At 43.3% G+C, this 13,763-nt stretch overlaps 1 protein-coding gene across 3 annotated transcripts in view; it reads left to right on the top strand.

The window, feature by feature from the left end:
* Window positions 1-13,763, top strand: part of LNX1 (ligand of numb-protein X 1) — a 68,686-nt gene that overhangs the window by 51,449 nt on the left and 3,474 nt on the right. For all 3 annotated transcript variants that reach the window (XM_032686004.1, XM_032686005.1, XM_032686007.1), the window contains 3 exons: window positions 1,941-2,078; window positions 6,853-7,030; window positions 8,362-8,584. In XM_032686004.1, coding sequence (XP_032541895.1) covers window positions 1,941-2,078; window positions 6,853-7,030; window positions 8,362-8,584 — 539 coding nt within the window. The remainder of the gene's footprint in view (window positions 1-1,940; window positions 2,079-6,852; window positions 7,031-8,361; window positions 8,585-13,763) is intronic.

Here is a 13,763-nt window from a genome sequence, read left to right as displayed (position 1 = left end):
AAGGCGAAGTTGTTCGTTTTAGAGAAAACTGGATTTTCATGGGGCCACATGCCCTTGGGAGGTTTAATCTTGTATTGTTCAGTTCCATCTCAATCATATTACAAACTAGGGACCAGGATGGTTTCCTTTCTGACATGATACAGCATTCTGCTTTTGAGTACCAGTTGAGTTCAGAGTCCTCAAATTAATATTCCATAAAAACAGGTCTGGTAAAAATATCCAGAAAATTATTTTGCAATACATGTGTATGCATCAAATGATATATTATGAAGCTGTGGAGATTTGAGTTTTTGGTGAAAAAAATAGTGTTCCCCAAGATACTGGGAAAGCAAGAAAGTGCACATTTTTTACATTATTGGAATTAGCACAGCCTGAACATGCATATTGCAGGCCTGAAGTTAGAGATTTAGGAGAAGTAGATTGCTTTTTCTTAACTAAAATGACATTTTTAAAAAGCTTTTTTTAACTCTCAGCTACTACTATTGAATTAAGCTCCAGAAAAGACAAATCAAGCTACAAAACCCAAAATCCCAGAGGCTTCCTCTGGCTTCTGTTAGTTGTCTGTGGGAGATTTGATTTCAACAGCACAATTGGATCTGGGTTTGGTTTCCAGCTGCTTGCTCAATGCCATCTCTCCTTGGAGCTTCTCCCCAGAGAGCAGGGCATGTCACTGTGCCAGTGAGCGAGCCAGGAGGTCTGATGCCTCCGGGGCTGTGGTACCAACAAGCACTGCCAACTGCAGCCCCAGGGGGATCAGACCTCCAGATGTGCTTGTGTGGGGGCTCCGCGCTCAATATACTGAGCAGTCCCTTGGATATAACCTGAGAGCAAGCAGGCAGGAGTCTTTCTGGAAACTGGTCCTTAAGAGCCCCTCCTGCCTGGCACACCACCAAGGTCTTTAGCCTAGAGGGGAGGAGATTAGAGGATTCATTTTTACATCCTCTGAGTATGCTTCTATAGTGTTGAGGTTATTTCTACACTGCTCTTCATTTTAGTTCAGTATGTTGGTTTGCCTCTAAGGCTGACTAAACCCCAGTCTTCTCAGCTTTATCTTTGTAACACTGTTGTTTTGAATAGATTCATGTGAGTCTTACTGAGGGGTGAATAAAACCATTTGATTCTAGGTATACAGTGCTGATTCAATAAGAGAAAAAAAAAAGCTACCTGTACACAAAATTAACACTAATATCAGGCACACATATAGCACCCTAAAAATAACACACAAACGTAACTCAGTAGAAGCACTGCAGCATCTCTCAGGCACATAAGTATTATGATTGCATTGTGCAAAAAGGCCTAGAAGTACTTTTAGCTTGGGTTAATTGTTTTTGAAGCTATTCTTCCAAGAATAAACTGCATTACTTTGTGTGCTTCCTTGTGCCCTCCCTCTTTCTCCATGCTCTAGTGCAGTACGATTTTATTTCTCAAAATGGTTGCACATTTATTTCTTTAAGCTTTCTTTCATTTGTCACACTCACTGTGTGCAGGTGAACTTAGTTACATTGTTTAGTCCCCATTTTCACCAGCCAAGGCTTAAGCACGTACATCATTTCAATGTTAGTTGCATCTTTCCCAGCTTTCCTGTCTGTCAGGCAGCAACAGCTCTGGTTGTCTGTCTCTCTGCTGTGGCAGGCACATGCTGCTTTGCAGTGGTGTACACAGGTGTATGTGAGAGCTGTGGTGCATTGTTGTGGATTACTACCTCCAGCCAAACTTGGGGCAGGTAAGAAGGGTTTTTTTGAGTTAACACCAGATTTTCAAGAGAAACTTTTATGAACTTTATTGACCTGAACTGATGCTACTGCTTTATGTCATTGCAACATTAGTGGGAAATCCAAACCGTGCTTTAATGGTACCCACATTTCATGAACTCTGTGGTGCTGAGGTGCAGGGGTTTATTGACTAGAGCAGTGCGATTCACACTGTACCTCCTCCCACAGGCCAGCGAGAAGCAGGTTCACTTTGTCGTGTCGCGACAGACCCGGCAGCAGACCCCCGACATCTTGCAGGAGACGGGCTGGAGTTACAGCAGCAGTGGCCCACAGCCTTGTCCCTCTGAGAGAAACAACCCCAGCAAGGTGAGTGCACGGGCACTCATGTGGCTTCTCTGACATCCATGGGACAGGGGAATGGGAGGGCAGCTAGTGTTTGCACGTCTCAGGGTGTTGTCCCTGGTTTCTATCACCAGAAAAACATCTCACTTCGCAATGGAAACATAAAAGCTGTGCTCCTCGTTATTTATCCATTGGTTCTGCCCTGGTTCCACCTGAGGTGGGGAGGGAAGGAGAAGGCAATGGGCAGTGGTGGGGCAGGGGTTGGTGTGCACATAGCATCCTGGCCACGGGCATGGACCTGGCCAACAATGTGAGCCAGCACAGGGCAATGCACTCCAAGAAACAGAAGAGGTTTATCTAAAGTTTCATCATCTGAAACAAAGTCTTCAGACAAAAACCTTTCATGTGCTGGCCTGAAAGATTCACATAAGCTGCTTGAAAATTATGGTAATTACTGGTCTGTTGCTCATTTATTAAGATACCCTTACCTTGACTTGGCTGGCGGTTTGGTGGCAGAGAACAGCTGTGGTCTGCCTGGCTGCTGCAAGCACGCTGACTTTCTGTGGAGCTTTGGACCCAAAGCATTGGTTCTGCTTTGACAAGTCTAGCTCTGGATTTACAAATGTTAAAAGGCGTCCATTTTTGCAGGTTTTTTAAAACTACATTGTTCAGTGGTTTTATGTGTTAAAAATGCTAATGTATATTTATTTTTAGCTTTCCTTTTCCATGAAGTCCCAATCACAGCCCTTGTTAGGTAGGACTGGATCAGCAGGAGTTAAACCAGAGAGCAGAGTCAATGCTCAGTAGCTGCTATGGGGTAGCAAGAAGTGCCCAACTAATCATGCATCTGCAAGGCGTTATTTCCTAATGAAGTAATAATGTCCTTGGGGAGATATGTGTAGGAAAGCAATTAGCTTGTGTTGCTACTGTATGATTTCTATGGAAGCTCCAAGCACCTGTTAGTTCTACCATGTTCATCAGATTAATTGATGCCACATGGGATTATTTGGGAAGATGATTTGTCTTCCATAAATGACCTGAGATTCTCATTTTCTCATCCTGTACTGAGAGGTGTTAGAGGGGAACTCTTGGTAAATCTAACATTATTTTGGGTAGCTGTGAGATTGAAGGTACAATGTTGACTTTGCAACAGTCCTTTAAAGACTAAGGACTAAGGGTTTTAAAGACTAATGAATCATCTTTTGTTGGATAGGCCACGGCTTTTAGGGGGATTTCCAGTCTGCCACAGGACATGAGTACTACATAAGCACATAAGTAGGTGTGCTGCTGTGGGCTTTTGTTCAGTGTCACCATTTGGGCACTTTCCAGGGAAGATTGCCGCCAAAAAAGAAAATTCTGAGATGTTTCTATCCCCCTTTAGCTTCGTGTGTGTGCAGTGGAGGGTTTATATCAGAGAAAATGCTCTGGCAGTAGATCAGGAGAGCAGTACACCCAGTAGACACAATAAGCTTCAGGCACTGTGGGCTTTTGGTTTGATACAAACATTACTGGAGTATTAGTTGCCCTTTTATAGGGCATGAATGTGTCAATTTGAATTTCTCATTGTTTTTTGCTGAAGGTTTAGTTGAACATCATTTGTAATTCAAGATCTTTAAACTGCAGGCTTTGGCAGACTTAAAATGTTATTTGTTTTAAATAGACATTAGTGCAGGAGTAATGCTTCCAAGCCAAGGGGCCTTTACAGTGTCCTCAATGCAGTGCCTGCTCCTGCCCAAAACCAAGGTAATGCTTGTTGGCTGGACTTCACTGTCAGGGGAGTTTCCTGAGTGTGGTTTCATGAGTGTAGTTTGATGAGTCTGCTACCTGCTGCCATCAGTGGGATTGCTTTATTAGGTGTGATTAATAGAGATTGCTAGCTGACTTGAATTCTGGTTAATTTTAAGGTGTATTTTGTCCCCTGAGCTTACTGTAGGAGGTGATATTAGCAGGTCAGGAATGCTCTCTTTGAGGGAAACTGCTCTTGCTGTAGAGCATGTATGTAAACATGGGCTGAAGTCAGCTCTCTATCTTTGGCTGTATTCAGCATCAAGAATAAATTCTAGCTTCTAGCAGCCGCCTGGCTCACACAAGGGCCCAGGAACTTCTTTTGGTCATGATGTTGGCCTCATGACAGCCTGCCTCCATCTCTAAGCCATGAGGAGGTGGCTCTCTTTCAGGCCAGTGGCAACCAGCCATGCGGCCCACAAGGCACTGCGTAAGAGGAGGACATTGTGACCATGTCCTTCTCCGGTGGCAGTGATGCTGAGTGTATGGTGTGCTAAGAGATTGGTCCTGCACAGGGTTTCAGGGATCTGTTTTCCTGTGTACAGAGTAGGGGAAGCACAGCCCAAACCTCTTCTGGCTGCTGCCTGGATTCAGAAAAGAGGAGATGTCAGAAACACTTTCTTGTGCAGCTGAGGTTGCAAAGCCAGGCTGTAATGCATAAACAGGCCAGATTCAATTCCTTTGAAGTCACTGGGAGCTTTGCCATTAATTAAACAGCACTTGTTTTTAATTGGAACTGTTTTCTTACTCTTTTCTAACAAATTGTCTAGTATTTAAAGCAAAGAAAATGTTGATCAAGCAGGCAGTGTTTCCTGACCATATGAGCAGGTTAACCTTCAGGTGAAGTACATTTTCCAAACAGACACAGCTATGTCTTTTGCCTGCAAGACACGTGTCATAGCTTCGATGTTGAGATAATCTGCTGTAAATATTTATTTTCCAGTAAATATATAGAAAAGGAAAAAAAAGAAAAAGAGGAGGAGATGAACTGTTATGTTTTTCTTCTCCTGACCTCCAAGGTTACTTCAAAATGACAGAGGACAATTGTTTAGAAGAGAATGAATTGAAATGCAGTCACTGATAAACACTGCCTTTTAACTGGTTTACTCACTATCAGTTGTACCTCCAAGCAAGCTTTACGTGTGTTTACTAAAAAAGGCTTTACGTTCCTTTCATCACTGCCTTTGTCTCAGTCAAGTCACCCCAATTCCTTTCTATCTGCAACCATGTAAAAAATTATATGTGGAAGAATAGCTTCAAAGAAAAACTGGTCCTTCGTGGTTGAGCACACAAGTACTTGTACCTTTATAATTCTTCATTGAAATGTAACAGGACAATTTGTTCCCAAGCACGGCTTTGAAATCTGTTTCTCTCTGTGATGATTCCTCAAAAAATAGTGATAAACTAGCTAATGCTCTAATGGTTTGGTTGTCTGAGACTTGATGGGTAAGTAACAGGACTGCCCTGTAACTTGGAGCCCCAAGTAGAATTCCAATGGCATGTTTTGCTACAAAATTTCAGATTGCAGTTTTGTGAAAATCAGAAGTGCCCCTATCCCACATACTTCAGAAAGTGGCCTTTTCCTGATGAAAAGCCATTCCTTTCCAAGGGAAAAAGGACATTTATACACAAACATGGATGAAACATTAAGTTTAGTTTTCATAAAGATAGAACTACTATTTTTAAAACATTTACACCTTAAAGACAAAAGTGAAAGGTTAAAATTATCTGGATCAGAACATTTATATTCTGAAGGTTTTAAAATCTTCAGAAATTTTTAGATTCATTTGCAAGCCATAAGCCCAGTTACTCTGACACAGTGACTGCGTTCTGCATGGACCAGGTCTGATATGTCCAAAAAACTGTGTTTGGTTTTTGTCCTGGTGACAGAAAGAAAGAATTCCTCTTTCCACTGAACTCTTTGCCTTTTTGTTCCTGGCGTTCTGTGGCAGCCACTGTTCATCTGCTCAAGCATCTGAAGATCCTTTGCTAAGCTCCTGAACAGTCCTGTGTTTTGTTGTCAATATTGCATCACGGAAATCTTGATATGGAGTTAGTTCCACCAAACATACCATTAAAAAAACCACAAATCCAAGACATAGCCTGCCTTAGTCCCGTAAAGAATTCTTGCTGTAATCTTCCATGTCCATCATTGTCACTTGCGAAAATATTGTGGACTCATCTACTCCGCTTTCTGCGCTGCTGGCCCAGGAAACAAGGTGAAATATCTTTGTGAGATGTCAGATTTTTAAGAAGAGATTAATGTGGCTTTGAGTTTTATAGATTATTTTTGCATATTATGAATGTGAGGTCAGACTTGTGAATGAGACGGTGGGTTTTAATATACATTTGAAATGTCTTTAGAAGCGTGCTGTTATATCTACATATGAGCCTGGAATGGATGATGCTGTTCCTGCATGAGAGGCTGGGATTGTCAGGAGCAGATGCCAGGAGTACTGCTTATGAGATACTTAAGGAAAGCAAAGCAGTGAACACTTAAATCCAGATTTTATTTGTCTTTTGAAAGTGAATATCTATCTTCTAATATGTCCTCAATAATTTTATTCCTTACATCCAAGAGAACTACTTCTCACTAATTATACAGATGATGCACAGACTGCAAGCAGTAGGATAAGAAGCACGACCTGATAGTCAAGGATATCAGGACCACTAGTGATATTAATATAAAGAACTTTTTTTTTTCTTTTTAAATCAGGTTCCTTATTTACATTTCAAAGACCTGCTTGTATTGCCTTAGCACTAAAGCAATTCTGATTTTGGTGGGAGTAGTGCCTGATTTTAACTATTAAAGCACAGTTATCTTGGTGGTAGCTCTGACTCCACAGATGCCTAAGCCCCGCAGAGAATCCTGAGTGCCATCAGGAAGTGTGGCAGGCATCTGGGAAGTGCTTTGATATTCCCTTGATGAATATTTGTTTCGATAGAAAATGCCTAAGTGTCAGGGAGGTCACCATGCCCACTGTGTTTGTTGTTGCTGTTTTCTCCATCATAGAGCACCCTTCACACTGTCACTTGCCATGAGAAGGTGGTGGCTGTCCGGAAAGATCACACAGAATCGCTGGGAATGACTGTAGCAGGCGGAGCATCTAACTGGGAGTGGGATTTGCCTATCTATGTGATAAGTGTGGAACCTGGAGGAGTTATCAGCAGAGACAGCAGGATAAAAACAGGTAAAATGAGGGGATTTTGAAAGTCTGCTTTAAATCAAGGGTTTCTTTGGAGAAATAGAGGGATAGTGAAAGAGCATCACACCCAGTTCCCTTGCCCTTCATTCCCTATGCTCAGCTTCAGTCCAGTCACCACCCAGAAAGCTGGAGGGAACTTCTGAGTGTGAGGGAAGGGAAGGCACTCAAAAATTGGGCAGAATAGCTGCAGCCCAGCTGGGCCCCGCAAGCCTGGGTCTCAGTACCCAGCACTGGCACACATGGGAAGCTCCCCTTTGTGTCTGCTCATCAAAACCCGTGTGAGAACACAACAACAGGAGCAAAACAGCAGGTTTCCCCTTTCCTCCTGCTGGGAAATGTCTGCCTCTCAGTGGGATACACTTTCCAAAAACTATTTATAATGAGGTAGCATGGAAAATTTAGCCTAGTTAATTTGATAAAATTTGAAACAAATGAATATGTGATGTTGTAACAGTGCAACAAGCCTCCATGGCTTAGAGCAGCTCTTAGGCAGTTGTCCTTCTCATTGGGGCAGACCACAAGAAGAGGTTAATGTTCATATTGCACTGCCTGGACTGCTGGGGAATACATCCCTGCCTGGAGAAGCATTCAGGCCAAGCACAGAGGCACCCAAGGAAGCCCTGGTGTGAGAGCCTGGTGCCAAGGGTAGCAGAGCACTTGGCACTGTGGCTGCTTGCATGACATTAATGATACCTTTATTGTTCTCCCTGTAGTGATTGAGGTCATCTTTGCATTTTTCTCTGAAGCTGCTGTGCCTACATTATAAATAAGGCACACAGAAAGAAGTTTTGGCTTCAAACAGGCATTAATATGAAAATAATAACACATTATTCCCACAAAGCAAACTTTACAAAGAGCCAGCTGGAGTGGCAGTCCTCAGCTTAGGGAGAGCTGGGAGAAAAATACCTTTGAGCTGCCACTTTTCGAGCCCAGGTTGAGTACAAAAGTTCTTAGCTGGAAGTGGACATCAGAGACGTGGACTAGCATTAGGTGCCAGTACCAAAGCTTGTTGGTACAGCAGGACCCTAGCTGTTTGTTTGGCTCTGGATTCAGGATATGACATGGCAAGAAACCAGGACCAAATCCTCTGTCCAGCCTCTCAATACTCCTGCATACAGGGACCTAGACCCTTCTCTCATGCCTGTTGCACATTTACTAGCATTTGCTTCACATCCACATTAAACCATAGGATTAACAAACAGCCTCATCAGGCAGCAAGTTCTTGGCCATGGCTTTGACTCACTTGTTTGTGGGGCTGGGGAGTGGATCCTGGAAACATTTTCAGGGGTTTTTATCATCCATTTTATTGGTCTCAGGTGACATCCTCCTGAACGTGAATGGGATTGACCTGACAGGAGTCAGCCGGAGTGAGGCCGTCGCCCTGCTGAAGAACACCAACTCATCAGTGGTGCTCAAAGCCCTGGAGATGAGAGCATGCGAAGCCCAGGAGGAGCAGGATCACCTGCCGCCCCCTGAGCCTGCGCAGGAGAGCAGCAGCGAGTGGTCACCATCCTGGGTTATGTGGCTGGGGCTGCCACGGTAAGTCCACAGATTGCATCCTCTTACTGAAGGGCAGTGGGAGGAAAGATTTGTATTTTCTGGCAATTCTTTCTTTTTGTTTGATTCATTGCACTACGTTAATTAAATCCAGGCTCTGGCACACACTTGACTCTAAATACCTTTTGTAAATGGGTACGTGTACATGGCAAAATAGACATGCCGTTCCCCTTGCAGGGGAGGATAGGATCTTGAATTGTTTGTCTTGAAAACATATCTGGCACTTTGTGAGTGAAAGAGAAACCTTGCGGAGATAGAGGACCTTTCTGGGGGCCAGGCTCGACCACCCCGCAGAAGGCAGACACCCCTCCTGCAGCTCTCAAGCTTCACAGCCCCTTAGCCAAATCCAGCTGAATTGTTTGACTTTACCCAGATGTTGCAAAGTGCATGAAGTTGGCCAGTATCTCCAAATCACCTCTTTTAACCCCACCCCCGGCTGAAAGAAGTACATTTGTCATACACAGGAAGCAGCTGTGTTGTCATTTCAGTCAGGATAATAAAAGCCACATCGCATGTCTTGTTCTCTCAAACACACTTGGTGAGCAGAGCATACTACAGCTTCCTAGACATCTTGTAAAGATGTGAATCTGTGAATATGCAAACTTAGCATCACAGAGTCGAAACTGGTATTCAATTTTAAGGAATGCAGAATTTTGCTTACAAGTTTCTCTTGTCTGTACTCCTAACCCTGGCAGCAGTTCTGTTTCTCTTTTGCGGGAGGGCACAAAAAGAGGGTTTGCAGAACAGGTGGGCTTTTGCTCTAGGCACAGTTTCAGGACTCCTCTTCATTTCCCACTCTTGCATAACAGGTTAGATGCTTTCCCTCCTTCTAGCTGAGCCATTTTGAGCTCATTCACCTTTCAGCAAGGTCTGCTGTGAGGGACAGATTTTTTTCAGGGCTTGATCTCAGGCTAATGATGGTATAACGTGCTGAAGCACTGCAAGAGCAGAAGGCAGGTTGTGTGTTTGTCACCCACAGGCAGAAAGTTCCTCCTCAAGTGGAGAGGACTATGCACTTATTCCCGTGAAAGAAAAGCAGTAAAAAGAAAAAGGATTAAACGGATGACCCATAACTTGCAACCCCAGGCAATGGTAAACTTTCCTCACCCAGTCTCTGCAGACAGGAAGCCCAGGGAAGTCCTCATTCTTGCTGACTTTTCCTGCACCTCTGAGCTTGACCAGCAGCATTGTGAAGGCACTAGAGTATGGGTGGTGCTCCCAGCAGAGACAGCAACAGACTAGAGGCCTTATAGCTGCTGTAATCTACAATGCTGTGTCTTGTCTTCTGTCACCATCCATTGCTAGATGGACTGAAACAAGTGCACCCTGCCTATGCCACCTTCACTGGGCTGTATAGAAAACCTTAACTACCTGGTCATCATCTCCTACCCACAGCTACCTAAGTTCCCACGTCCTTAGCAAGGTGGTGGAGATGAAGAACAGAGCTCCACAGTACTGCAGTCTTATATCCAGTGTTCACATCAGTCAGTTCCACTTCGTAGTTAGGGAAAAAAAAAAGATGGTTTTCCCATTTTAAAAAGGGTCTCTGAGTTCACTCTATCCTCCCTCATCTGAAGGCTGCATTGTGTGAAGGCATTCTAACCCTTTTGGTCTGAAGGAAAATCAGCTCCAGTGTCAGCAAGACTGAAGACAGGAATTCATTGTAACACTATCCCCAGCTGCAATGCTGTGCACAGAGCACAGCATGGCCCTTCTCCTTCAAAGAAACATTGGTATGCTGAGCGGGTACACTGCTCTGAACATCAAACTAGGTCCTAAGACAGGGACTGACGCTCATTAGATGTGCCAGTAACAAAAGGTGCACTGTATCCTTACTAGCAGCTGGTTGCTTGAGTAGGGGCGTGTGAGGATCAGGTTTGTGATTGATCATTAGGTACTATCAGACCCTTCAGTCTTTTCCAGCACGAGTGCGCTTACCCTTTGATTGAACTGATTCTCCAAGGCCCACATAAGACATCTGAAGTCCTTCAACCAGTTGTCTCACTAGGACATGTATCATGTTAACTCATTGCACTTCAGGCTTTCCCTATCTAGCTTTCAGTTTGCTTTTGGCAAGGATCACACCTTACTAGATATCAAGGCACTGTCACCAGTCTCATGACATTTTCCAGGCCATCAGAGAAAATTACTCTCTGTCCAAATAGACATCCAACAGGTCTGTCTTGGCAAGAGTACCCAATGTGCTGCTATGGGGCAAGATGGTGAAGAATCACCTACTTTAATTAAACCATTTATTGGAGGGACTGCTCCAAGATATGCGAGTCTAAGAATGTTTAGTATAGCAGATGAAAAAGTAGAAATGTCAAAATGATGATTACAGAGGACCATGCAAGGCACTTGGGAAGATGGGCAGGAAGGGCACACCTACATAAGACAAACTGAACAAATAGAAGAGGTGGTAAAACTGGTAGGCCAGGAATAGGCATGATTTAAAAAGGAGGAGGCTGGATGGTGGATTATTTAAACTCTGTTGAGAAGGTAAAGATGTGGCTCTAGACAAGCCCTGGCAGTTCAGTGTGTGTATCTGTTCACAAGAAGGGTGGAGAGTGCAGAGGCAGCCTGATCTCATAACTTAGAGTGGCAATGTTCAGGCTCAGGAAACCAATGGGAGAGGGTCTTTCCTTCTGTGTTCCAAAAACATGAAAATCACTTGAATGGTTCCATAAAAACGTGCTGAGTTGAACTAAATACTAGAGCATGTCTACAGACCTCTGCCCATGACTGATGAAGTTGAAAACAGGCTAACATTAGTAATAGTTACATGATTACCTGATAAAGAGTAGCTTACTGCAAATGCCCATTTTTATTAGAACAGAACTCTCTCCTTTTCCCAAGGACTGCAGGCATATTCCAGAGATGGTCACAGACAAGAGACACAAATAATGAGAGTTATGGAATTATACCATTTTTCTATATCAAGTTGGTAGCAGCAGAATCAGACAAGTTATCTGATCCCTCACACTGAAGTTCAAAGACTTGGAAAAGCCATCTTACATAATTTAACATTTGTGGATCTCACTTAAATTTCAGTCCTTTCCTTATGAGATATTAGAATTGGCTTTTGTTACTTTTGTATGGCTTAATAATGCATAAACAGCTCCTCTGTTCTTTTTGTAGTACAATCCAATATGTAGTGGTTATAAAATAGATGCACATGTGCATCTGACATCTGTCAGAACTTGGCCTGCGAGCAGAGGGGCTGTGGGCTGGACGTTGGAAGGAAAGAGTGATGCAGGACCTTAAGCATTCCCACCTGAAGACTTATTTCAGGGTAGCAAATTGAATTGTTTGTTGTTGAGGAAGACAGGTCTCCGTTATTGGTAGAGGGACATAGTGTTGTGAAGCATACAGAAAGGAAATAACGAGGAACAGCTGGTGAAAAATGTTTCCCAGCTCTGTGATGCTGCTTCTACTCTTGCTTGTTCTCCTGCTCTGCTTTCTTTGCTCTCCTCACATTTCCTTCTCTCAGCTAGCACTTAAAAATACTTTATAGATCATCCTGTCATAACATTTACAAACATTAGTACTTCACGAGTGCTTTTCTTCATCTGCAAAGTGAGATGAGAAAGACAGGAGGTGGCCGAAGTCATTAAGCAAAACAGGGGTAGAACAGGAGGTAAACCATGAAATTAGGACAGAAAATTCTCCAAATTAACTTAATCTGAGTTCTAAGGCTCTGATGGAAGCAATTCTCAAATATTACTATATTCTACCACCACTTGTGTACTGTAACAGGACAGGGGGAGGGAGTTATGCTTTTCATAGATGTTATTGCAGAAGTTCTCCTGCAGTTGGGCTGGTTTGCATTCCCAGAGCGTAAGGCTACTCGCATTTCATGAAAATCAGCAGGGAATCATACATTTAACTATTTGAAAATAGGCACTTTAAAATTCCTTGTGCATCAGTAACTGATGCTCAGTTGTAGTATTTTTTAGGATGGGACCCTGTGGCTAGACACTGTAAACTGACAAATCTCTATCTGAGGCAAGTCCATATGTAAATTATTCCTTGTTCTCATCTTTTGGAGTGTTTTGGAGGTAGAAGACTGTGAGCTGCTCTCTTCCAAGGCAGAAGGTGGTTCTCTTTAGTCTGATTGCAGTTTAGTGGGTTATGGCAGTTTGACTGGGTCAAAACATACAAACTGGGGCTTTTACTACCACAGAGAAATAATCTTCTCAAACACACTGTGCATCTTCAGATGACAAGTATTTATTTTATTTTCTCTCTCTGGTACGTTCTAGACTTGTCTTTATGATTATACAGACCCAAATGAACTCACTCCCTTTGGGCTGCTTTTTGCTCAGGCAGAGCAGGCATCTCTGCTTAGCCACTGAGCTGTTCAGAGCAAGCAGTACCTGCATTACATTTGCACATCCTGCCTGCCAGCATCCTTTTCACATTTCTGACAGTGCTAACAAATACTTGGTGGATGGTGCACTGCCATGCTTATACTCTATCCCAGAGGATGGAGATAATTAAAAATCAAGTTAAAGGTGTAAACACCTCCTATTCTGTCAAGAGTCATCTCTAGCTATGGCCCGTGTAATGGGTTGCATCTGCCTGCACCAACACCCACAGCAGGACTAGAGAAAATAGGAAGAGTGAGAGAACTCAAGGGTCACCCATTACTGTTGTAGACAAAACATTCTTGGCTTGGGGAATTTTTTTTTTCATTACCAATTTGGGTATTGGAAACCAAAGATGGCAAACTTGTAAACACTTCGGAAAGCTCTTTCCTTCCCTTTTCACAAACTCAGCATCACACCAGCACCTCTCCTCCTGATTTCCTGGTCTCTGCTGCCTGGTTGTCACAGCAGGTTATATCCTGTCCCTTTGGCGAGGCAAAAGGCAGCACAGGGCCTTGGAGTCAGGATAGAGTAGTTGCTCTCTGCTGTTCCTTGTTTCCCATGTGTTTTGTCTGCTCTGGCAGGAAGAACAATCCCAGTGCTAGGATACTGTGTCTATTTTACTTAAATTCAGCATACACCTTGACAGCAAAGAGGTATTTATGCTTTCTGGACTGATGGAGACCATGCAACTGATAACCTTACAGACTGCATGTACAGAATGCACATAAGACTTGTTTGGCTTCACTGTGTTTTCTCCTTCTGTCTTTACCTGCTTGTCTATTACTTTTCTA

The sequence above is a fragment of the Chiroxiphia lanceolata genome, chromosome 4 (genome assembly GCF_009829145.1).
Source record: "Chiroxiphia lanceolata isolate bChiLan1 chromosome 4, bChiLan1.pri, whole genome shotgun sequence".
Lineage (NCBI taxonomy): Eukaryota > Metazoa > Chordata > Aves > Passeriformes > Pipridae > Chiroxiphia > Chiroxiphia lanceolata.
Note: the sequence above shows the minus strand (reverse complement) of the source record. Positions and strands in the feature narration are given on the sequence as shown.